The sequence below is a fragment of the Rhincodon typus genome, chromosome 3 (genome assembly GCF_021869965.1).
Source record: "Rhincodon typus isolate 14 chromosome 3, sRhiTyp1.1, whole genome shotgun sequence".
Lineage (NCBI taxonomy): Eukaryota > Metazoa > Chordata > Chondrichthyes > Orectolobiformes > Rhincodontidae > Rhincodon > Rhincodon typus.
In genome coordinates this window covers 45,123,611-45,150,780 of record NC_063334.1, presented here as the reverse complement: position 1 = coordinate 45,150,780, position 27,170 = coordinate 45,123,611, and the positions used below count along the sequence as shown (strand labels likewise).

The 27,170-nt window shown below is 40.7% G+C and overlaps 1 protein-coding gene across 7 annotated transcripts in view; it reads left to right on the top strand.

Annotated features, from left to right (window-relative positions):
* Positions 1-19,024, top strand: part of LOC109916163 (nuclear factor 1 B-type) — a 404,400-nt gene extending 385,376 nt beyond the window's left edge. For 5 of the 7 annotated variants that reach the window (XM_048595246.1, XM_048595245.1, XM_048595247.1 and 2 more), the window contains exon 12: positions 16,289-19,024. In XM_048595246.1, coding sequence (XP_048451203.1) covers positions 16,289-16,418 — 130 coding nt within the window. In that variant the 3' untranslated portion in view covers positions 16,419-19,024. The remainder of the gene's footprint in view (positions 1-16,288) is intronic. The other 2 variants (XM_048595251.1, XM_048595250.1) reach the window with 1 other exon arrangement.
* Positions 19,025-27,170: the final 8,146 nt, after the last annotated feature.

The window sequence follows — 27,170 nt, the reverse complement described above, 5'->3', positions numbered from 1 at the left end:
GCTGTGTTCATCCAGCTCTGCAACTTGTTATCTCTATTTATTTTGTAAGTTTGTTACTCTTGGGTGAAAATATCTTGCTTAATTTAGTATTTTACTCTTATTTTTTTCATTTGATTTTCCTTCATTTTTTAATCCCTTATAATGGTACACAATTTATTCAGATCAATTCCTTTCATAATGTTGAAAACCTTCAATAAGATAATCACAAATCCACTGCTTTTATAAAGAATTCATGTTAAAATTCCTTAATCTTCTCCCACTGCTTAAATTTCTGATGCAGGGTATCACCTTCATGAATTAATGCCAATCAATGTTAATGACAATTCATGTTACAACTCAAAAACATGAGATGGCTATCCATATTAAAATCCTGCAGTTTGTCAACAATAATTGTGTATGTCCATCAATGCAATCAATTCCCTCATGCTTCTTCTCAAGGATTTTCTTGGTATTTTCAATGAATTTCATAACAAAAATGCAAATTTTCTCTTTCTCTGTTATTTAATAATAAATAATATGAACACTGGCTAGTGATTCACTTGCAAATAATGCTGATCATTTCATGTATTGCTGAAATAAAAAGCACTTTTTTCAAATCTTTCCTTCTTATACTCATCAGGACCTTTCACAAGATTATCACTGAGAAGGGAAACATAATTCATACTGTGTCACAGGAAAGTACTAATTGGTTAGTAGGTGGACTCTGGTTGGTACAGGTCTTACCATGCAAAATTCACCAGTTCGATGATGACACACCTTTAGTGTGAAAGCCTGTCAGGCTTTCAGTGAATTTCAGCGCTGGTATACTGCTAGGTATGAAACCTGTACATTTCAAAGGTTGGCAGGTAACATCAGACAACATATTCCTTTGGCTGTTCGCAATAGTCAACGTACTGGTTGTACCTAAACCAGGCTGTCCTGGCATAACCGAACACAGGATCTGACATTATTGGCCGGGAATTGAGTACAAGAGTCAGATTGTCATGCTGCAGCTTTATAAGATTTTGGTTAGGCCACACTGAGAGTTTTGCGTTCAATTCTAATTGCCACATTATAGGAGGATGTAGATGCTTTGGAGAGGGTGCAGAAGAAGTTTACGAGGATGCTGTTTCAATTAGACGGTATGAGCTATAAGGAGAGGCTAGAAAAAGTCAGGTTGTTTTCTCTGGAGCAGCAGAGGCTGAGGGCAGACGTGATAGAAGTTTATAAAATTATGAGATGCATAGATAGACGGTCATAATCTTTCTCCCAGAGTTGAAACGTCTAATAACGGGGGCATGCATTTAAGGTATGAGGGGGAAAATTTGAAGGAAATGTCAGGGGCGAGTTTTTTACACAGAGTGGTAGGATTCTAAAGTGCATTGCTAGGGGTGCTAGTGGAGGCAGATACGATAGGGGCATTTAAGAGACTTTTAGATAAGCACATGAATACGCAAGGAATAGAGGGATATGGACCAAGGGCAGGCAGAAGGGATTAGTTTAATTTGGCATCATGTTTGGCACAACATTGTGGGCCAAAGGGCCTATTTCTGTGCTGTACTATTTTGTGTTCTATGTTCTATTAGATGCATTTATACTATTGGATAGTATTTGCTAAATAATCTTGTGGATAGAATTATGGTGGTAATCTATTATGGATTTTGTACTCGCAGTTTGCTGCGCTTGAACATACTGAAAGTTATCTGTATTAATGCACAGAACCCTGCTCTTTGCAGACAGAAAGAACTGTGCCAATTTCAATTCAATAAAATAGGTGACAACCGTTTATTTGGTACTTGCTCAGGGCAGTGCCTTGATCAATCAATCAGGGTCAAACAAATGCTTTAAAATGCAACCAAAGCCTAACAATTAAATGCCAGTCATTATCTAACTTGTGCATTCTCCATGGCAACATCCCTATCAGAATCCAGTTAGAACCCTCTCTTTCTTTTAGAATAATTGTGATTCCTCCTTCCATTGATATTCTTATGAATGTCCTGATGAGTGCAAGACATAAAACTTTAACAAAAATGTGTCTTTTCACAAATAATCAAGTTCTGTACTACCACATGGTTATACCATTTCTGCATTCTGTTGTTGAGTCAATCTAATGCATAATTTTTTATTTGTGTAATCTTCTTTAAAGGCTTCAAATGGAGGGCTTTCTCAAATATCTTCTGAAAATTCAAAGAGATTCCATGCATTGAAAAGCCTTAGTCCATTGACGTAGTTAGCTCCTGAACTAATTCTGCTAGATTATTGAAACGCGAGCACTTTTACCCACAATGGATGTTAGATTATTTCTGCAATTCACATAAGAATTGGAATTACAATTATTTTTCTCCAGTACTCAGCTATAACTTTCGTGTTACTTAACTCAGTAGTTAGCACTGTAGCCTCACAATGCCAGGGATCCAGATTCGATTCCACCCTCAGACAACTATCTGTGTGAAGTTTGCACATTCTCCCTGTGTCTGCATGTGTTGACCCTGGGTGCTTTAGTTTCCTTCCCCAGTCCAAAGATGCACAGATTAGGTGGATTGGCCATTCTAAATTGTCCATAGTGTCCAAGGATGTGCAGGCTAGCTGGATTAGCCATGGGAAATGCGGTGTGATAGGGTAGGGGGGTGAGTCTGGCTGTGATGCTCTTCGGACAGTCGGTGTGGACTGAATGGGCCAAAAGGCCTGCTTCCACGTTGTAAGGATTCTATGATAACTTTTGCAGAATATAGTAATCAGAATACCCGTAGTTCTTAATCTGTTTGCTGAAGAATACACTGGTTTACCCAACAAATCCAGCTGTCCAGTAGACACATTTCCACTGAATTTCATCCTCACATATGTTTTTCTGATCTCAGTACATGTTGTAGATTGCAGAGGTGAAATGATTGGATCTGGTATTTGTCCTGGTCTGCTTCAGAGATGGCTGATGTGAGCTGTTTTCTATAAAATTTTTATCAGTTATTGACCCTTCTTTGAGATTTATACTTTATCCTTCAAAAGCCTGTCTGGTACTGTGATAACACAGTGTGGAGCTGGAGAAACACAGCAGCATCAGGCAGCATCAGAGGAGCAGGAAAGCTGACATTTTGGGTTGGGACCCTTCTTCAGAAATGGGGGAGGGGAAGGGGGCTCTGAAATAAATAGAGAAGTGGGGGGCGGTGATAGCAGGTAGACAGTGGAGCATATAGGTGGGAGAGAAGACGGACAGGTCAAGGAGGCAGGGATGAAGCTAGTAAAGATCAGTGTAGGTAGGTAGTGGTGGGGATTGGTCAGTGAGGTGGGAGGAGTGGATAGGTGGGAGAGAAGACGCACAGGCCAATGAGGGGGGATGAGAGGTGGGGCTGGTCTTGGGATGAGGTCAGGGGTGGAGAGATTTTGAAGCTAGTAAAGTCCACATTGACACCATTGGGTTGTAAGCTTCCAAGGCGGAATATAAGGTGCTGGTCCTCCAGTTTCCTGACCACCAAAACATCATCTCCCAGACCATCCATAACCTCATTACCTCAGGTGACCTCCAACCCACAGCCTCCAACCTCATCGTTCCCCAACCCCGCACTGCCCATTTCTATCTGCTTCCCAAAATCCACAAACCTGACTGCCCTGGCTGACCCATTGCCTCTGCCTGCTCCTGCCCCACCAAACTTGTCTCCGCTCATCTCAACTCTATTTTCTCCCCCATGGTCCAGGAACTACCCACCTACGTCCAGGACACCACCCACGCCCCTCCACCTCCTCCAAAACTTCCGATTCCCTGGCCCCCAACACCTCATCTTCACTATGGAAGTTCAATCCCATGCAGATGGCCTCAAAGCCCTCCCTTCTTCCTCTCCCACCGGCCCAACCAGCCCCCCTCCACCGACACCCTTATCTGCTTAACTCGTCCTTACCTTAACAACTTCTCCTTCAACTCCTCCCACTTCCTACAGACTAAGGGGTGGCCATGGGTACCCGCATGGGCCCAAGCTATGCCTGCCTCTTTGTAGGACACGAGGAACAGTCCCTCTTCCGCAGCTACACTGACACTATCCCCCACCTCTTCCTCCGCTACATCGATGACTGTATCGGCACCGCCTCGCGCTCCCACGAGGAGCTCGAACAGTTCATCAACTTTACTAACACCTTCCACCCCAACCTCAAGTTCACCTGGACCATCTCTGATACCTCCCTCTCCTTCCTGGACCTCTCTGACTCCATCTGTGGTGACCACCTCGAAACTGATATCTATTTCAAGCCCACCGACTCCCACAGCTACCTAGACTACACCTCCTCTCATCACCTTCCTGCAAGAATGCGATCCCCTACTCAAAATTCCTCCGCCTCCGTCCATCTGCTCCCAAGATGGGGTGTTCCACTCCCAAACATCCCAGATGCCCTCGTATTTCAAGGACCGCAACTTCCCCCTCTCAGTGGTCGAAAACGCCCTCGACCACATCTCTTGCGTTTCCTGCATCTCAGCCCTCACACCCCCTCCCCGCAATAAAAACAAAGACAGAATTCCCCTTGTCCTCACGTATTACCCCATTAGCCTCCGGATTCAATGCATCATTCTCCGCCACTTCCTCCACCTTCAATCTGACCCCACTACGAAGAATATATTTCCCTCCCCACCCTTATCTACTTTTCGGAGGGACCGCGCTCTCTGCAACTTCTCGTCCGCTCCACACTCCCCACCAGCCCCACTACCCCTGGCACCTTTCCCTGCAACCGCAGGAGGTGCTACACCTGTCCCTGCACCTCCCCCCTCACCCCCATCCCAGGCCCCAAAAAAACTTCCACATCAAACAGATGTTCACCTGTACATCCGCTAATGTGGTCTATTGTATCCTCTGTTCCCGATGTGGCCTCCTCTACATCGGGGAGACCAAATGGAGGCTCGGAGACTGCTTTGTAGAGTACCTACACTTGGTTTGCGACAAACGACAACATCTCCCAATCGCGAACCACTTCAACTCCCCCTCCCACTCCCTGGACGACATGTCCAAGCTGGGCCTCCTCCAGTGCCACAATGATGCCACCTGGAAACTAGAGGAACAGCACCTCATATTCCGCCTTGGAAGCCTACAACCCAATGGTCTCAATGTGGACTTTACTGGCTCTAAAATCTCCCCACCCCAGACCTTCCAAGACCAGCACCCCCTCTCGTCCCCGCCTCATTGACCTGTGCGCCTTCTCTCCCACCTATCCGCTCCTCCCACCTCACAGACCAATCCCCACCACTACCTACCTATACTGACCCTTACTAGCTTAATCCCCACCTCCTTGACCTGTCTGTCTTCTCTCCCACCTATCTGCTCCACTATTTTCTGAAAAAGGGTCCAGACCCGAAACGTCAGCTTTCCTGCTCCTCTGATGCTGCCTGGCCTGCTGTATTCATCCAGCACCACACCTCATCTCGCTCCACTATCTATCTGCTATCACCGACCTCCCCCGCCTCTCTATTTATTTCAGGGCCCCCTTCCCCTCCCCCATTTCTTTAGAAGGGTCCTGACCTGAAACGTCGGCTTTCCTGCTCGTCTGATGCTGCCCGGCCTGCCGTGTTCCTCCAGCTGCACACTGTGTTACCTCAGACTCCAGCATCGGCAGTTCTCACTATCTCTGACTGGTACAGTGGTTACCTCTAATGTAACTAAAATATGCTTGCATACTTCATGCTGTTGTATTTTTATCAGTTTAGTTGTCATCTCCTGCTTTCTGTATTTTCCTTTTTCCACTATAATTTGATACTTTTTTATCAGAAAATTGAGTTTGCCACAGAAACCACCACAAATCTCAATAGGAACTTGTGCTAAAAGTGAAATCATTCTGTGAAAATTAGCGATGGGATATTCTCATTATCTATTGTTCTTTCATTTTCATTAATGTGTTAACCAGTTTGTTAAGAGATTAATCTCCTTGTTTAAACAATGGACTATGAGTCTGAAATGAAAGCTTTACTAAGCTTGTTGTTCACATGTCAGTGTAATGCCAAATCTTGTAGGACACAGATAAGCATTTAAAACAATGCATGACCTACATTCAGCCACACAATACACCAGGTTCAGAATAATTGGGCTGGATTTTACAGAACACTGTGAATCTGACTCGCCCTCCCCAACATCCAACTAAAAGACCAGTGGTAATGCTGCCCATAATGCCATTGGCACTCTCATATCAATTTAGCAGTGGGCATTAACTGCTTCAAGGTGAGATCTTTCCCCATCTTGGAAGAAAATCCTTGCTGGGAAGAAATTCTTGCTGCGATTCAAATGTTGGCCTTCGTCTTTAATCAAAAGGCAGATGATTATTAAACAGTGATTCTTGAGAGCTAGTTTTTTTTTGGTGTTGCATATTCTTAGAATGTTGTGTTTGCTGTCGGACAGGTATCTATTGCCTTACCAAGCTGCACTGAGAAAGTGATGGTGAGCCACTTTCTTAAACTACTGTAGTCTGTTAAAGGTGCCGTCATACTATCTTTAGATAGGGAGTTCGAGAACTTCGATGCAGTGGCAATGAAGAAATGGCGACAGGTGTCCAAGTCAAATGTGGTGTGTGACTAGAGGAAGAAGGTGGAAGAGGTGGTATTCTTGTGTACCCTCTCTCTTTCTGCAGTTGGTGGAACTGAGGAGAGGGTGCTGGGGGTGGTTCATGATTTCTAGGAGTGCATCGTAATTCTACACATATGGTACACCAGGTGATGTTTAGACTGAGTTTAAAATCAGCATTCTTTGCAAGCTGAATGTTAAATTGAACGTCTACTTTAGTAACATAAGAATATAGAAACTGGAGTAGGCCATTTGGCCCTTGAGCCTGTCTGAATTGAATTTAATCATTTATTGTCACATGTATTCAATATAAAGCGATAAATGTGTATTGCCATCATACACAGGCGCCAGTCCCATTATCTTAGAATAATGTAAGACAAGAAAAGATAGTAAAGAGAGTCCAACTTTTCCTTTTCCGCTCTTGCTGTCCTGCTCCGGGCTTCTCATTCCATGCCATGCCGCCACCAGAGTCCCGCTCCAGGCTTCCTAGCCCACACCACTGCCACCAGAATCCCAGCATCTTCCATTATTCAATGAGATTATTGCTAATCCGTAGCCTAACTCCATATACCTGTCTTTGGGTCCGCATCCCTCAAAGCCTTTGCTTAACAAAATGTATCTATCTCAGTTTTAAAATTAACAACTGATCCTGCATCCATTGTCATTCCTGTAAGACAGTTCCAAATATCTACCACCATTTGTGTGTAGGAATGCTTTGTTAGCATTACTCCTGTACGGTCTGGCTCTCATTCTCAGATTATGCCCCTTACCTCTAGAATCCCCAAACCCCAGATACAGTTTAGCTTTATCTATCCTGTCTTTTCCTGTTAATAACTTGAAGACTTTGATCAGATCACTCCTTTACTTTCTAATTTCTCATGAAAACAGGCTGAAATTGCATAATCTGTCCTCATAGCCTAGCCCTTGAAGTCCAGATATCACTCTTGTAATCCTATGTTATACTCCCTCCAGGGCCAATATATCTTTCCTGTGGTGTGGTGCCCTGACCTACTCACAATAATCCAAGTGGGGCCTAACCAGGGTTTTGTATAACTGCAGCATAACTTTTCCATTCTTGTACACCAATCCTCTATGATAGAGGCTAGCATTCCATTAGTTTTCTTGATTACTTTCTGCACCTTACTTTGTAATCTGTTTCATATTAATATACTGATTACAAGCAATTTCTCAAAGTCTTGCCCTACCTTAACTAATTGTCTTCTGCCTGGACTATTGAAATACCTCCTAATGATTACGATAGCCTGATGAACTCTACCTGCTTAATTTTAACTAGCAGACAGCTATTATTAGCTTCATTCTTATTTCCTATCCACTTGCACTTTATTGTTATACTTCCCAAAACAATGAAATTCACTAAACATTTCAAACCAGACGAGTTTTTTTTAAAAAGTGTTTACTAGTTTGTTACAGCCACTGGTCACATCAGAGACAATGCTGGACCAATGCTACTTTTTCCAAAAGTATACCTTATTCGTAAAATGTGTAAACAAAGACATTTTGATATTACAGGATTTGCAAGAAAATTCAAAATGTCCAAGACAATTTATATTTCACTCAATTCAATTGTAACAGTCTTAATGTTTATGAAATCCAATCCACATATTTGGGAATATATTTTTCTAGGGAGTCTCCCTCGGTTTCACTATAGTGAGGTCAGAACCTAACTCTAGATTTTTACTGAAAGCCTCATGTTGGAAACCACTTCATAGCAATGCTGCACCTACGTTCTAAAAGAACCCTTTGATTCTCCGTCATAATTCTGTTTCATTTGCCTTTTACCCTTCTTGCTGAGCAACAACTATTTACTCTCCAAATTTGCTCAAAAATTTAAGCTTATTTCTACGTCACATTAATCTAATCCCACCTTAGAAAATCCTAATGATGAACAAAGTGAATTTTTCCGAATGCATCATTTTAATAACAATTTCATTGAATTCAATTGAGTGCCAGATATCCATTCAGCAGCAGATTTGGTTTAAGGTTAGAATACTAGATTTTTCAATGATAGCAATGTCACTTCAGAGTCAGAAGTCTGCTGAAGTTTCATTGAAGAGACCTGTGCACTTACCCTGGACTGCCACCTCTGTGCAATACTGAGTGACGGCTGAGCTGTTTGAGACATTGCCTTTCAGATGATACATCAAACTCGCCTTCCACATCTACCCTGTCAAGTGGATGTTAGGTAGACCACATTGGAACATGAAAACGAGCCAAGAATTTTGTCAGTGTCCTCTCCAACATTCATTCACATAGCAGTTCCTCCTAGAGCAAGCATATTTATTTCACTACTGCATGTGGGATATTATTGCTTGAAAAATTGAAAATTTCATTTCCAATATTACAACAGTTAAGAATTTCGAAAGTATTTAGTTGCTTGTAAAATCTTTGGGACATCCTTCATTCAGTTAAGATGCTACTTTTAGATGAGTCATTATTGCTTCAGTTTGCCAATCTGTAAAGTTAGAGTGCTGATACCACAATACCATCCAGATTCAGTGAATTAAGAAAGGATATGACCATAAAACAGGACAAAAAGTTATGAGAAAGGATCCATTTGGAAATCTTCAACAATGAGCTGGATAGAATACAACACAAATACATTCTGAGGAGTAGGAGTACACTTAAGAGTGAAATCAGGGGAGAGCAAAAGGAGACAAGAGATAGCTTTGGCAGATAAGGTTAAGGAGAATCCAAAGGGATTCTACAGGTATATTAAGGACAAAAGAGTAACTCAGGAGAGCGTAGGGCCCCTTAAAGGTCAACAAGGCCATCTATGTGTGGAGCCGTAGGAGATAGGTGAGATACTAAGCAAGTATTTCGCGTCAGTATTTACTGTGGAGAAAGACATGGAATCTAGGAACTTGGGAAAATAAATAATGATGTCTTGAAAAGAGTCCACTTTACAGAATAGGAGGTGGCTCAAGGTTTTAAAACACATAAAGGTAGATAAATCCCCAGGACCTAATTAGATGTATCCCAGGGCATTGTGGGAAGCCAGGGAAGAAATTGCAGGCCCCCTAGTGGAGATATTTGTATCATTGACCACTACGGGTGAGGTGCCAGAAAACTTGAATGTGGCTAATATTGTGCCATTATTTAAGAAAGGCTTAAAGGAAAAGCCAAGGAACTGTAGACCAATGAACTGATGTCAGAGGTGGATAAATTGTTGGAGGAAATTCTGAGAGACAGGATTTACATGCATTTGGCAAGGCGAAGACAGATTAGGGATAGTCAACATGGCTTTGTGTGTGGGAAATCGTCTCTGACAAACTTGATTGAGTTTATTGAAGAGGTGACTAATAAGATGGATGAAGGCAGAGAAGTAGACATTGTCTACATGTACTTTAGCAAGGCCTGTGACAAGGTTCTGCATGGTAGACCAGTCAGTCAACTTAGATCAAATGGGATGCAGGGAGAGCTAGCCAATTGGATACAAAATTGATATGATGATAGGAGATGAGTGTGGTGGGAGAGAGTTGTTGTTTGGACTGGAGGCCTGTAACCATGGGTGTTCCGCAAGGATGTGTGCTGAGTCCACTGTTGTTAGTCATTTATATAAATGATTTGGATGAGATTGTAGGAGGCACGGTTAGTAAATTTGTGGATGATACCAAAACTGGTGGTATTGTGGACAGTGAAGAAAGTTATCTGAGAGTAAAACAAAATCTTGATCAGCAGGGCCAATGAACCAAGAAGTGGTAAATGGAGTTTAATTTAGATAAATGCGAGGTGTTACATTTTGGCAAAACAAACCAGGGCAGGACTTATAAATTTAATAGTAGGGCCCCGGGGAGTGTTGTCGAACAGAGAGACCTAGAAGTTCAGGTATTGGTACATAGTTCCTTGGAAGTGGTATCACAGGCTGTTGAAAATGGCATTTGACAAATTTAACAGAGCATTGAATATAGGAACAAAAACAGAAGTTGCTGGAAAAGCTCAGGAGGTCTGGCAGCATCTGTGAAGAAAAAAAATCGCAGTTAACGTTTCTGAGGAAGGATCACCTGACCCAAAGTGTTAACTCTCATATTTTCTTCACAGATGCTGCCAGACCTGCTGAGCTTTTCCAGCAACTTCTGTTTTTGTTCCTGATTTACAGTATCCGCAGTTCTTTTGGTTTTCATTGCATATTGGAGTAAGGATGTCATATTGCAGCTGCACAAGACATTGGCAAGACCACTTTTGGAGTACTGCATACAATTCTGGTTGGTCTGCTACAGGAAGAATGTTATTAAACTGGACTGGGTGCAGAAAAGATTTTAAACGATGTTGCCAAGACTGAAGGGTTTGAGTTACAAGGAGAGGCTGGATAGGGTAAGACTTTTTCCCTGGATCGTAGCAGAGTATTCTTATAGAGGTTTATAAAATCATGAGAGGCATAGATAAGGTGAATTACCGAGATTTTCTCCCCAGCATAGGGGAATCCAAACAGAGGACTTAGGTTTTTAGGCAAGAAGAGAAAGATTTAAAAAGGACACATTCTTGTGGGGCGGCACAATGGCTCAGTGGTTAGCACTGCTGCCTCACAGCACCATGAACCCGGGTTTGATTCCACCCTTGGGCGACTGTCTATGTGGAGTTTGAACATTCTCCCTGTGTCTGTGTGGGTTTCCTCCAGGTGTTCCGGTTTCTTCTCACAGTCCAAAGATGTGCAGGCTGGGTGGATTGGCCATGCTAAATTGCCCATAGTGTTCAGGGATGTGTAAATTAGGGGGATGGTTCTGGGTGGGATGCTTTGAGGGTCGGTGTGGACTTGTTGGGCCGAAGGGCCTGTTTCCACACTGTCAGGATTCTATGATGGATTCTAAAGGGCAATGTTTTCACACACAGGGTGGAGCTAATAAAAGTGATGATGATGAGGAAAAATAGAAAGTGCAGTGAGGAACTGGAAGAAGAAACTGAAAAGGACTGTGAATAAAGGTTAGCTGATAACATGAAAAAATGTTAACTCTTTTTAGATGTATACAAAAAATAGAAGACAAGTTAACAAGAGGAGGATAATTGTGGATGTGAGGTGGGGTGCATGGGTGCAGAAAGAACAAGTACTCAAAATAGCTTGGGTACAGGAATTGGTTCAGTAAAAAAATTGCAGAAATAAAAATACTTAAGATAAAGGGCTAGAACAGCACACCTTATAGATTGCTGAAAGACAGCAGTGGAGATAGCAGACACTGTGGCCACCATTTTCCAATCATAAATACATAAATAGTGCCATGAAACTGGGGAGTAGACAATATCATACATAAGAAGGGAGAAGAGAATAATCTGGGTGACAAAAAGACTGGTTAATAGACAATCATGTAAATCTAGAATTTAACATGAAGTGAGTCAGGATTTAGCTGGCTAAGATAATGTATTAGTTATGTTACTCTTAAGTTTGAGATTTTTAACATCTGAAAATATAAAGCTGATGTCAGATGAAAGTAACCAAGAAAGTATAGAATTGTGATAAAAGTACAGCTGGCTCACAAATCCTTTTGAAAAGAAAAGCTGTTGTACTACGTACTCTAGTCTGCACATGACTGCAGACCCACATCAATATCATGACTTTTAGCCGCCCACTGGCAAACATCTTAGTTATATTAAATGAGTGCAAAAGTTCAAGAAAATGATACATTAGGCAAGGGCAATAAGTGCAGACTTAGCATTGAAACTGCATCTTGACAATGAATTAATCAATCAAAGATATGCAGATTTGTTAATAAAGATTAAAAATAGAGAATGTTGGAAATTATCAGCAGGCCTGGCAGCTTTTGTGCAAAAAGAGAAACAGAGTTATTGTTTCAGGTCGACTTTTCTCCAGAGCTGCTGGGTTTTCCTGCATTTTCTGTGTTTATTTCAAATTTCTAGCAGCTGCAATATTTTGCTTTTGTTGTTAGAGAACTGCATTTATTAATTGTATCTGAAAGCTGATGAAATATTTAGAATGCAGTCAATGATCTGTAGCTGAATTTTTAGAAGGTTGTTTAACAAAGATGTTCACTAGGCATCTGCTCGAACAAATGTAGGTGTTTATCATAAGTGTAGCAGCCTGGACAAAATATTGCAGAAAAGGGACGAAAAGCCAACATAGAAACATAGGAAACAGGTACAGGATGAGGCTGCACAATCATTCAATATGATTATGGCCGTTTCAGTATCCCACTCTTGCTTTCCCTCCATGTCCTTTGATCCCTTTAGCTGCAAGGGCCATATCCAGCTCCCTCTTGAATATATCTAACAAACTAGCCCAAACAGCTTTCTGTGGGAGAGAATTCCACAAGTTCACAACTCTCTGAGTGAAGAAATTCTTCCTCATCTGAGTCCTGAATGGCTTACCCCTTATTCTTAGACTGTAACCCCTAGTTTTGGGCTTCCCCAACATCGGGAACAATCTTCCGTCATCTAGCCTGTCCGGTCCCATCAGAATTTTATATGTTTCTTTGAGAACCCCCTCATTTTTCTAAATTCCAGAGAATACAAACGCAGTTGATCCAATCTTCCTTCATATGTCAGTCCTGCCATCTCGGGAATCAGTCTGGTGATCCTTCGCTGGACTCTCTAAATAGCAAGAATGTCTTTTCTCAGACTAGGAGACCAAAACTGCACACAGTAGGCAAGATGTGGCCTCACCAAGGCCCTGTATAACTGTAACAAGACATCCTTATTCCTATACTCAAATCCTCTCGCTATGAAGGCCAGGATGCCACTTGCTTTCCTCGCTGCCCGCTGCACCTGCATGCCAGCCTTCAGACACTATTCCACCATGACACACAGCGCTCATTGCTCTTTACCTTTTCCTAAACTGCCACCATTCAGATAATAATCTGTCTTCCTATTTTTGCCACTGAAGTGGATATCCTCAAATTTTCCACATGATGTTGCATTTGCCAAGTATTTGCCCACTCACCAGCCTGTCCAAATCACCCTGCAGCCTCTTAGCATCATCCTCACAGCACACACTGCCACCCAGCTTAGTGTTGTCTGTGCATTTGGAGATATTGCATCTAATTCTTTCATACAAGTCGGTAATGTATATTGTTAACAGCTGGGTCCCAGCACTGAACCCTGCAACACCCCACTCGTCACTGCCTGCCACTCTGAAAAGGACCCATTTATTACAACTCTCTGCTTTCTGTGCCAACCAGTTTTCTATCCACATAAATGCGTTACGTCTGATACTATGAGCTTTAATTTTGCTTACTAATCTCTTGTGTAGCACCTTCTTAAAAGCCTTTTTTAAGTCCAGATACACAACATTCTCTAATTTACCCTTGTCCACTCTACTGGTCACATCGACAAAATATTCCAGAAAACTTGTCAAGCAAGATTTCCCTTTAGTGAATCCATGCTGACTTGGACTGTTTCTGCCACTGCTTTCCAAATGCTCATTTATAACATCCTTAATAATTGATTCCAGCATTTTCTCCAACACTGATGGGAGGCTAACTGGCCTATAATTGCCCATTTTCTCTCTCCCCCCTTTTGTAGAAACTGGGATTACATTAGCTACCCTCCAATCCATTAGAACTCTTCCAGGGTCTATAGAATGCTGGAAAATTATTACCTATGAGTCCATTGTTTCTATCTTAATCTCATCAATTTCCACAATACCATTTCCTGACTAATAATGATTTTCTTCAGTTCCTCCTTCATGCTTGACTCTCTGTCTCTTAGCATTTCCAGAAGGTTTTTTGTGTCCTCCTTAGTGAAGACAGATCCAAAGTATTTTTTCAACTGGTCCGCCATCTCTTTGTTCTCCATTGTGAATTCACCTGATTCTAACTGCAAGGGATCTACTTTTGTCTTCACCAGTCTTTTTCTCTTCACATATCCTAAGAAGTTTTTGCAGTGAGTTTTTATGTTTTTCGCAAGCTTACTCTCTATTCTATTTTCCCCTTCTGAATTAAATCTTTTGTCTTCCTCTGCTGCATGTTAAATTTCTCCCAGTCTTCACGCTTGCTGCTTTTTCTGGCCAATTTATATGCATCCTCTTTGGCTTTGACACTACCCCTGATTTCCCTTGTTAACCATGGTTGAGCTATCTTCCCTGTTCTATTCATATGCCAGACAGGGATGTACAATTGTTGAAGTTCATCCATGTGTTCTTTAAATATCTGCCATTGCCATTGCCACCGTCAACTTCTTAAGTATCTTTGGCCAGCTTATCCTCGCCAATGCATGCATCATACCATCAAAGTTAGTTTTCTTTAAGTGAAGCACCCTAGTCTCAGATTTAACCATGTCACTCTCCACCTTAATGAAGAATTGTACCATATCATGGTCACTCTTCCCCAAAGATCTCACACCACAATTAATCCTTTCTCATTACAGAATAGCCAGTTGAGGATGGTCTGCTCTCTAGTTGGTTCCTCGACATATGGTTAAGGGAACCCTCCCTCATACATTTCAGGAAATCCTGTGGCACTGACATAATAGACTAAATGTCCTCACTTTTCTGCCCTTCAGTTATGAGGTTTACAAAGTGCATCAGTTAATAGGTTTTATAATATCTTCAAATGAATGCGCACAATTCTGCTTGCTAACTGTATTTAATTAAGAATTAGATCTGTGCCAGGCAGCTGATAGAATCATTTTGAATAATTTGAAAAAAAATATATTTAACAGACTCCCAAGGAACTCCCCACAAAATCAAAAATTGCCCTGGGCAATTCCTCCAAACCTAGAACCTTTTGTCAAGATGCCTGACACACACTCTCCAATACCATACACCCTCTCCCCCTCTTCCTGCCCCCCCTCCCCTTACCTACCCCTTCAACCTAACCTCCTCAGTCTGCACCCAACTCTTCCTTCAAACTCACTGGAATTGACACACCACACACCCCAGCCAGGTTGGGCTGGACCACTCCCTCACCAACAAACCTGACACATGCCCTCCCTATCTCATGTTGGACTTGATTACTCCCACCCATCCTGACTTACCGTAAATATTGTATCACATTTTGGCTCCTTGCAACCTTGCACACTACCCACCTGGTACCCTACACCTTATCTAACTACATTCTACCCACCTGCACTCTATGTATGTTGCGCTGTAACCTCTACTCAGCTCGTATCCTACCCCTGGCACCCTAACCCTTCCAGCTGGCACCCTAATTACATGTCACCCTACCTCCCCTTCCTAATCTGGTACCCTATCCTCCCAGTCCCCTAATATCACACTTGCCATATGTACTTATGATTTGACAGCAGCTGTCAATGTGGCTGACTGGACTTTAAATGTCAGCATAAAGCAGCTGACAGCTGTGAAGAAAACATGTGGTTTGCTTTCCTCTGACAGTTCTACGCTATGAAAAAATTGTCAGACTGAAAGTACAACTTCACATTTCTGTGACAGACCTGAGCAGAATGTGCTTTCAGAAATGAGGAGTATTTTGTAAAAGAAGGGAAGCCAGAGTTGACTCATCAGAAAATCCAGCCTAGAATTTGTGTTTTAGGTTGATGATCTTTTGTTTGAACTAGGGTGTAATGAGGTTATTCATTAGAACTCAAGTTTATTGAGATAATTGTGGCTAAGATGACAATTGTGTGGTCCATGTAAAATAAACAATAAAAATTAGATAATTAAAAATGAAAATAACCTGTATTAAAGTGGCAATCAAAGGAATTTCATGTAGAAATATGCGTTAGCCTATTTGTAATTTTGAAGTTATTAATGAGTGTTAATATGTTGGACATAACTTAAGTACATCATTGATTAAACTTGTGTTAAATCTACAATCTTGAAATAAGCTGTATTTATTTATTTATTTATTTTTGCTCTGCAGTCCTGGTACTTGGGCTAGCTTGGTCCCATTCCAAGTGTCAAATGGAACTACCATCCTGCCAACGAATGTTCAGAATTACAGTTTAAACTTCATCAGTGAACCCTTCCTCCAAGCAGAGACAACAAACTGAAGGCAATGAAGATCAAATATCATCTCTGGATCAAGAAAAAATGTTTTCAGAAACACAGAAATGTGATTGCTGCACTCACAATCACCAAATTCTTGCAAGCTTAAAATCTGCATAAATGGTATTTCATCAGTAATACGGTGAGGGTGATTTTCATACTTGGATAACAGATCATGCCAAGCACTGGCCTTTATTGAACACTGGGATCCACTGGGGACAGTTGTTTTAATTTCCAAATCTGACAACCTTAATACTCTTATTAGCTTTTAGATGTTTAAGACTTTGCATGTTTAGGTAATTGGGGGGGTTCCGGTTTTTTTTTTCACTCAGTCCAGGAGTAGTAAAACTACAGCCCAGTCTTTGTGATTGATAAGGTTTTACTTGTATGATAAAGGCTGGATGAAGAATGTACATGTAATTATGTGTTTTCTACAAACTGTTGTCTGAGGGGACAAAAAGCCCACAAAGCACACAATTAGACTATGCACACTATACTACTGCAGAAAACAAAACAAAAAGATGTAGGTGGAGTTTTACTGAATTTATATTTAACAATTGGCTCACAAAATTGCATCTTGTCACTGAATCTACTTTCCTTTCACTTTTAGTGTTTAGTATGCAGATCTGAACAGATCCTATTTGATAAAAGATAAGCACTTGGAAAAGCAGTAATAGTCCCTCACAGTTTCAGATGCTTTGAAATTAACTTAATACAAGAATGAAGCTTACTGATGGATTTTTTTGCCCTTAAAATGTCAGTAATTCTATGAAAAAACACTTAAGAGGCAAGTGCAATTTATCATATCTGATTGAGGGGTTTAATATAAGTCCTTGTGCCCTAGGACTCTAAATTGAGGGGATGTAATGTAACCTTTAAATAAGCCTGAACAATTTTTTGCCCCTCCCCCCCTTGAGAATGTGTATTAATTAAGGGGGATAAATGAATAATAGACACATGCTTGCTTAGGAAGGTAATTAAACACAATTGAAAGTACTGCACTTGATTCCTTATACTCCATTAGCTCTGTGGAGTTTAAAAATATATAATATATATGTATCAGGTGTGTCAGGAAAAGAAAGCATGGCATAATCAGTTTCCAAGACGTTGATGTGAAAGTGTCACACAGAGCGTGTTGGTGAGCAGCATCGCAGTTTACAAATCAATGGCGACAGGGATGCAGCAGCTAAATTTCTCGCACTCTACTGAGTAAACACTATTTTTAACCACAGTGTGCCGAATAATGCATGGTGCTTTTCTTGCACAGTTAGCCTTGCTATCCACCTGACAGTGCTAGTGGCAGGACTCCAGTGTGCATGTCAAGTCAGTTTTGGCCCTTCTGTTTCTCTGTAACTCTAATAGATCTTATCCTTGATTTGCACGAAGTTATATAGTCCACATTACGTGCCTTGCCTTTGAAATAAAACAGTGAGATCACTGCACACGTTTGCTGCATATATTATAGCTCATCTTATGAAAACTACCATTTGTATGAAAGAAATTATTTTGTACTCCAGAGGACAGTGTGACATCACTAATTGTCGATATTCAAATACTTTGACTTTGTTAACTCATTTATAAAGCATATCATGGCTGTGTATAGTTGGTGCTTAAAATTTTTAATCAGCCAGTAATATTTTTCAGTATTTTTGGCAAGTTTTTTCTATTAATCTTTCATGTTTTTCATCTTTCAATTACTCATTTGGGGTTTTTTGAACTTTTAAGAATTATGCAATACCAATTTTTGTCTAAATAGGTAAAGCTTTTAGCTGTATTGATTATCACAAGTTAGTATGCAGATTAGCTGATGTAAGCTTTTTTTCCATTTAAATTGACCAAAGTTGGCGCTGCTTTCTATGCAGTATGGTAGGTCTTTACAAGATGGTTAAGGGAGATGTTTTGGGGAGGAGGGTACTTTTAAGAAGAATTCTACAGCACAGCTGTGAAGCATAATGCCATCTTCCAAACACAGGCTGCAAAGTAACTGTTCTGTCAACTGTGATAATCTCTCAGCTTGGTCCTTCTTTCGACTTTCCACCTGGGGTGCAATATGAGTTCATTGATTTACAAAAATATTAAAATGTAGTGATTTTCACTGGAGACAGGCTTGACTTGAGCTTCAATATTTATTGAGCAGCTAGGATTTTCTCTTGTGAAAATTCACTTTGGCAGAGCTCCATCTCCCTGCTGGCCCCAAAAAACCAGAAACAGAACTGTGGGTCTTAAACCACCTTTTCACTGCCCAGCATGAGCGACTCTCAAGGCTATTTCTCCTCTTTGCCCTGAGAGCGGAATCACCAAATTCAGGCAGGAACTTTTCAGAAGTGGTTTAGAGATGAATTGTTCTTACTTTCACTTCTGGCAGGCTGCTGAATTAGAAAAAAATCTTCTTCAGTTTCCACTAGGGCATTCTAATTTGGCTTCTTAAGGAGATTGCCTTTTATTTTATCATCATCACTTTTAGGTAAGTGCCAAATCAACCACAGGCCTAACCATCAAAAGCTGCAAAAATCCAGTATGACTTGTAAATTTGATGTGATTCAAATATAATTTTAAATACAGAGAAATCTGAAGAAATTCATCAGGTCTAGCAGCACCTGTGGAGAGAGAAACAGAGTTAATGTTTTGAATATGGTATGGACACTTCTGAAGAAGCGACATACCAAACTCCAAACATTAACTCTATTTCTCTCTCCACAGATGCTGCTAGACCTGCTGAGTTTCTCCAGCATTTTCTGTGTTATTTGATTTCCTACATCTGTCGTATTTTGCCTTTATTCAATAATTTTAAATATTTTGTTTTAAAGCACTATTTACTAGCTCTGAATTGTAGAGATTGAATACAAGTCTGTCTAATTGGAACAACAATACTGCGTGATCAAAACATAAAAATACAAGTCTCAGAGTAAAGATCTTTTAAATGCTTTTGGATTTAATTCTTATAAAAAAGTGAACTACTTAAATGTTATTCCAAAGAACTTGCTTGGACCTGTTGCCTCCTATTTCAAGTGAACAGGATTAAGGTTTCTTGAAAACAGCCGCAACTTAAGTCAAGGCTCTGCTCCCTTCCTTCACCAGGATGTTAAATCTGAAAAATTGAAGACACCCTGTTCTAATATGTACTGTTTCTGCATTTCCCTTAAGTGCTTTGCAGTCTGGGTGTTGGTGCTACCAGTGAAGTGCATTTCCCCAGCGTGATGTAAAAGTTAAGGCACAATAGTTTGGGGGATTTCAAAAAAAACGTGTAGGAGACTTCTTCTGAAAAAAAATCTGGCAAAAATAAATAACTATAGCAATAGCTGTGGGAGTATGATTCAGGCATGGCAGCTCAGTGTTAGTTGATTTGTTATGGCTGTGTAATGTGAGGGGAAACAAAGAGGGGTCTTGAAAATGAGCCACCCGCCTTGCAGACTAATTTGTACACTGTATAGTTTTGTTAAGAACAATTTAAAGTAATTACCCTTTTTTGTAATGCTAAAATTTTTTAAATGAGTTAATTAGGGGAAGAAATGATTACACTGGCTTTTGAAAGACCAGTTTATTATGCCATTTTTAAGAGGAAGAAAATCCTGTCTGGAAGCTGGACTTGAGTTAAAACTCTCCAGTTACCTAATTTATATATTAAAAAGAAGTCAGTCCATATGGAAGTTTGTGTATTCCTATGCTTAAGAAGTGTAGGTTCCTAATTTTTAATCCAGTTTTAAATGGAGAAAAGTTATATTTTATGAAGGTTATTTTGTTGTATTTAGTGTTGAAAAGGTTGGTTTTCAGAAACATTTCATAATGTCAGGAGGAATACTATCTTTTTTTAAAGTGTGTATGGACTCCAGTAAATGTTTGTGTGAGTTTAAGTGTTGGTATTTATGATTTGAATGAAAGTGCACAAGGGCATCAGCAACAAATCCAGTACAGGTATCTAAGCCAGTGCATAAACTCAGACAGGATTCCTGATAAATCTGGTACAGTGTTGGAACACACTGCACTGCTGGGGGAACCTATCTAGGAACTCTTGGCTGTGGTCACTGACATGGATTTTGTTTATGTTGCACTTGTACCTGCATCATACAAAGATTACAAAAAGATACCCCACATACAGTGTACAGTATTCTGTTTTTGAAAAGACAATGCAATGTTGCTGGCAGTTAGGTCCCAAGAAGGATACCAGACATGGTTTACATATTTCCAATAAAGTCTGCTGCTAGACATAACCAACTGTGTGCTTAGTGGATCTTCTGTTTTGAAATTAAAATTCGACCTGCATTTGGTAAAGACGTAGCACGTGGAAATAGAAAGTAGAAAGATACCGTAAGAGAGGAAGAGGGATGTTGTTGAAATCTTTTCAATATTTGCACCTTTTTATTTAAAAAAACAGTTCAGTGCTTCTCAAGCTTCTTCCCACTGTAACTCCTTTGTGAAGCTTGAAAAGTATTCTGATAGCCTCAACAAAAAGAAACGATGGTTGGGGAGGGAAGAGAAAATCATTTAAAGCCAGGAGGTGGGCTACAAAGCTCCACAGCAGTAATTGCTGACTCCCAACCCCATTTGAGCTTCTTGGCCCCTACTTTTGGAAGTCTTAGTTAATGAATTCTACACGCATCTTCCCAGCAAATTAGTTCTTGAATTTTATGCTCTCTATCAGCATACAGTTGGTGACTAGGCAGACTTCACTGGAATATGCACCAGGACAGGCTACATAGTTGGTTTAATAATTAAAAGAAAGCCCAGGTTATGGATATTGCTTTCTTTTGACCTGTATATGGCAATTGTATTCATTCTCTCTCATTGAGCAGGGTCTGATGCCAATGTCACAGTAGCAACTTCTTGCAGTGTTTCCATCCCACAGTACTTTTGCCACATTGTTAATAGTTAAGGGGGACATGTTGAAAAGGGTCAATTTTCACCTTTGTGTTGCAATTTTTTTCTTACAGAATGTATTTAATATACAGATAAAAGAAAAAAAAATGTTTCTCTAGGTATGAGTCTCTGGAAATACCCGTGTTTTAAGATTTTACTGTATGTTTAAATTTGTAAAAATGGTCTCAGTGTCAGTGGTGATACCTCCCCGAAAGATGCCTAACAATGATCAATGCAGCATTTTCTAATCCAACCAAGACTGAGTTAGGGTCAGTTGAATTTGTTCTCATTATAGGCAATACATGAGATTTTTTTTTCTGGTAGTTTTAAATAACTACGATGGTCCTTCAGGCCACTTACTGAATGGACTGGTTTATGATGCAAAATACATTAGACTAACAGTAATAATAAACTTCACTATAAAATATTGGCCACTAATACATTTCAAAGTGTAGATTAATCATAGTATTTGCTTTTGTTCCAGGCAATATCTAGTTCTAATAAAGACAAAATCTGCTAGAAGCACCTAGCATCTGTGATGGAATATTAAAAGGTAATGTTTCAGGTATAGCTCTTTGTCTGAAGTCTGAGTAAGATTTATATCTGAAACAGCCCTTTGCTAATGTTTAAGAAGGGGTAAGCCTAAAGTGGTCCATTGATTGACCTCTGATTATCTCCTGAGTAGCTCAGCATTTTCAATTTTTGTTGTTAGATTTACAGTATTTTTTGCTTTTATTGTCTGCTTGTGATGCCTCATCATTAGGTTCTAAATTAAATTTGTACACTGTTGATCCAGTGCTAATGCCTAGAAAATCTTTAAAAAAAACTCAAAAAGGCAGTGGTTTTGTTTTAAGGACCCCTTTCTTGGAATGTCATTCACAAAAGCAAAATATAATGAAAAGTATGTGGTTTTGAGAATTTCCAAATTCTTGTGTAGACGTTACATACAAATATGTTTTATTAGATGCAGCACTATTGGCTGGGATCTTACAAGGGTGACAAGTGTAATTCAATAGACTCTACAAATGAGTATAACACACCTTGGAATACTAGATAGAACACAACCTATCACAAAGTAATTTTTTCTCCTCCAGAATTGTCCACATCAAATCTCCACATCTCTTTTGCCTCCTAAACTCACAGGGATAACTAGTCAGCATTAAAGCACAAATGTGAGAAAATACTACTCTTGTGCTGTTTGATTTAGACTGAAAAGTTCAAGCAAACTGCATGATATGTGCTGTCCACTGCAGTGAAACTAGACATTTCCAACAAAGTCAAAGCTGTGCAGGGTCTTTGTGTTTAAGAGGCAGCCGTCAGGTCCCCTGACACTGAAACCACTTTCATCATGAACTGTTGTATTTCTAAAGAAATAGCATGATGGATTTTTATTATCAAAACTGTGCTGCAGGAACTGATGTGTATTATCAACTGAAGGATTGTTGTTACAGCCCTGGTCGCTACAGTAATGTATGTTCCATAAATGGAGGCCATGGGATGTTACCTTGAGTTATGTTAATGCAAAATAAGGATTCAACAACAAAAAAAACCAGCATACGTTTACCAAAAATGTCAAAGCAGTGCCTGTTTAATCTTGCAGTCTCTGTTCAGTTGTAAATCTGTTCATTCAGACAACTTGTTTTCTGCAAAGCTGATCCAACTTGCAGAATATGAGGGTAATTCCTGCTCAGCTGTCAGCTTCCTAGAGCTTGTTTACATGCTCCATATTCACAGAGGCTGTTACACACATATATAAATATTGCATTAATGTGTGTAACATCCTGAAATTCCATTTAAGTCTTGACACTGCGCATTGTACAGATAGTCTTTTCATTGTGATTGTGGCTCCCAGTCAATCTGTGAAGAGCTTTTTCCAGATGGGAATTCTGAGAGGATTCTTACAATGTATTGTAAGAACTTTTTGAGATATTTCTCTTGAGATCAACTTTTGTAGGACTGTGTGTTTCCATAGATACATGATGCTACCTTTAGTACAATAGTAGGTAACAAGTAGTCAGTAAGTGCTTGCTAGCCACACACCAGGGTTGTTCCATTTTGAAACTGGAGTTTTTCGTCCCATAGACACAGCTATTCTGTCCAAAACGAAAAACATAGAAAGGCTATTGTTATCGCTGCAGATGATACTGTGTTCTGTTTCCAATTTGGATGCAAGTTCTAGGATGGTTCAAAGCTGTTGAGATCAGTGCAAATGATCAACCCATTATGGGGTCGAAACCTTCACAAGTTTCAAACTGGTGTAAATTCAGCTTGACTTCTGTGATTGTAACTGTTATATCCAGCCTATACTGCTAGCAGCTGCTCATACTGCAGTCAAATACTGGAAGTGGATATGTTTCCTATGCAAATAAAGAAAAAAACAGTTTAAAAATAAAAATGAGCTACGCTACAACCATTGGTGGCCTGTCTGTTTGTTCGGTTCTGTGTTGATAGATGGTCTGCTTTTAACACAGTTACATTTGTTTAAGTGCTGTTGGATAATGAAGTTTCAGATTTTAAATCTTGCGTGTAAAACCAAAGAAACACATCAATCTCTTTAACCTTTATATGGATGTGTTGAACCATCATTGAGATGGAATTTCATCTCAGGAGATAATAGACGGTTATTCAGCCTAACACCTAGTATTCTTTTCCATTTTGATTGCATTAGATCTAATTTATTCTTTGTTATTCTCCATTACTCACATAAAGGTTATGGTGTGATGATCATTATTCTCCAAATGTTTCCCTACTGATCCTTACTCCACCTGATCCAGAAATGCCACCTTTCTAATTAAGCTGAGAACATATGGATCAAGGAAGTCCCCTGAACACATTTCAGAAATTCCTCCCCTTTTCTCATTCTGCTCCCCAAAATGATTAAGGTAATATTTCTGTCTCCCAATATCAAGAACATCCACTCTTTCCAGAACTGAACTGCAATGGTGTCCCTAATAATACTGCCAACTCATCTCTCTCCTTTTCTTACATGATATATAAAAGTAAAATACTACACATGCTGGAGCTCTGAAGTAAAAACAGAAAGTGTTAGAGAAACTCAGCAACTTGGCAGCAAAGAGAAAATCATAGAATTCCGAAAGTGCAAGTAGAGGCTATTCAGCCAATCAAGTCTGCACTGACCCTCCAAAGAGCTTTCCACCCAGACCCGCCCCAACCCCGTACCTGTACCCCACATTTACAATAGCTAATCCACTTAACCGGCACGTTACAGGGCAATTTAACATGGTCAGTCCACTTAATCTGCATATCATTGGAAGCAAGGTTAATATTTTGAGTCTAATGACACTTCAGAATTTCCATTTTCTCCTTCCCTAACTTTTCAGAGCATCTTTTGTGTTCTGAATATTTAGCACCAGGCCTTTTTTTATAGCTATATTTCCATTATTAACACAACATCATATTCCCAAATGGCTATTTGTGCTGATGGCTCACCAAATTCCACTTTGTGCATTAAAGGACATATGTTGTAGTTCTGTCTTTTCATTACCTGTAGTCATTGTTAGTGAACTTCTTTTTAATATGGAAATTATTCCCTACCATGATACCATCCAACACACTCACCTAAACTACACTTCCTCTCACCCACCTTCCTGCAAAAATGCGATCCCCTATTCCCAACTCCTCCGCCGCCGCCCCACCTGCTCCCAAGATGAGGCATTCCACTCCAGGACATCCCAGATGTCCTCGTTTTTCAAGGATGGCAATTCTCCCCCCCACAGAGGTCAAAAATGTCCTCGACCGCATCTCTTGCGTTTCCTGGACCTCAGCCCTCACACCGCAATAAAAACAAGGACAGAATTCCCCTTGTCCTCACGTATCACCCCATTGACCTCCGGATTCAACGCATCATTCTCCGCCACCTGCAATCTGACCCCATTACGAAGGATATATTTCCCTCCCCCACCCTTATCTGCCTTCCAGAGGGACTGCTCTCTCCATGATTCCCTCATCCGCTCCACACTCCCCACTAGCCCCACCACCCCTGGCACCTTTCCCTGCAACCGCAGGCTTGCCCCTATACCTCCCCCCTCACCTCCATCCCAGGCCCCAAAAAAACCTTCCATATCAAACCTGAACATCCGCTAATGTGGTCTATTGTATCCGCTGTTCCCGATATGGCCTCCTCTACATTGGGGAGACCAAGCGGAGGCTCGAAGACCACTTTGTGGAGCACCTACACTCGGTTCGCGACAAACGACAACACCTACCAGTCACAAACTACTTCAATTCCCCCTCCCACTCCCTGGACAACATGTCCATCCTGGGCCTCCTCCAGTGTCACAACAATGCCACCCGGAAACTGAAGGAATAGCACCTCATATTCCACCTTGGAACCCGACAACCCAATGGTCTCAATGTGGACTTTACTAGCTTCAAATTCTCCCCACCCCCGGCCTCATCCCAAGACCAGCCCCCCATCTCATCCCCACCTCCTTGACTCATCCGTCTTCTCTCCCACCTATCCACTCCTCCCACCTCACTGACCAATCCCCATCCCAACTTCTTACTTACACTCACCTTTACTAGCTTCATCCCTGCCTCCTTGACCTGTCTGTCTTCTCTCCCACCTATCTGCTCCACTATCCACCTTCTGTCACTGCCCCCCCACTCTCTATTTATTTCAGAGTCCCCTTCCCCTCCCCCTTTTCTGAAGAAGGGTCCGGACCGAAACATCAACTTTCCTGCTCCTCTGATGCTGCCTGGCCTGTTGTGTTCATCCATTTCTCCACCTTGTTATCGTACACTTACATTCCATACCCCTCATCTTCTTCAAAATTTAGAGCTGCATAATATAATCAAACGGAATGAGCATGGTTTCATGGAGAGGAAATCATGCATGAGAAATTTATTAGAATTCCTTATTAAGGAAGTAGCAGGATAAATAAAGGGGAAGCTATGAAAGTAATATATTTGGATTTCTAGGTGGTGTTTAATAAAGTATCACATGTTTGACTACTTATTAAGGTAGGAGTCCATGATGTTGCAAGGTAGTATCTGATAGATAGAGGTTTCCCTAACTGGTAGAAGACAAACAGTTAAGATCAGGGGAGGGGATCTGTTTTCATAATGACAACCTGTACCTAATGGACTGCCAGAGGGATCAGTGCTGGGGTCACAATTATTGACAATGACTTGGATGACGGAAGTGAATGCACTACAGACAAGTTTGTGAATGACATAAAAATAACTGGGAAAGCAGGAATATAGACAGGTTAACTAAAATTGGGGAGGGTTTGGGAGAGGGAAAATGTAGGCTGACAAAGCAAATGGATATGGCAGCCTGACAGGGCAGCTATTTGAATAATAATACCCAAGATATAGTCTATGTTTGCAAGATCTGTTGCATCCAATCTTGGTGATACAAAGGGCATAGTTTTAAAGTGAGTGGAGGTAGATATAGGAGAGATGTCAGAGGTAGGTTCTTCACTCAGAGTGGTTGGGGCATGGAATGCATTGCCGCAGAGGGTAGTGGAGTCAGCCTCATTAGGGGCATTTAAGCGGCTATTAGATAGGCATATGGATGATAGTATAAGGTAACGGTGGAGGTTAGATAGACCTTATGATTAGGGTAAAAGTTTGGCACAACACCGTGGGTCGAAGGGCCTGTACTGTGCTGTACTGTTCTATGTTCTATGTTCTATATTTCTCCTTGACCTCCCTTCTTCCAAATGCTTTCCTTGGTTTGTAAGAGATCTAGAATGGCTGGTTCAATATTAAAAGATTGCAGAGTTGTCCAATTCAAAGTCACAACCTCCAGCAACTAAAGGAAAGGTCAGGTCATTTCCACAGGTTTAAAGTGGCTTACTGCAGAGCACTGAGAATATTTTTGGCTGCTGCAGACTTCATGGTTTCAATTCTGGTCTGACTAGGTTCTTTCTGTCTTG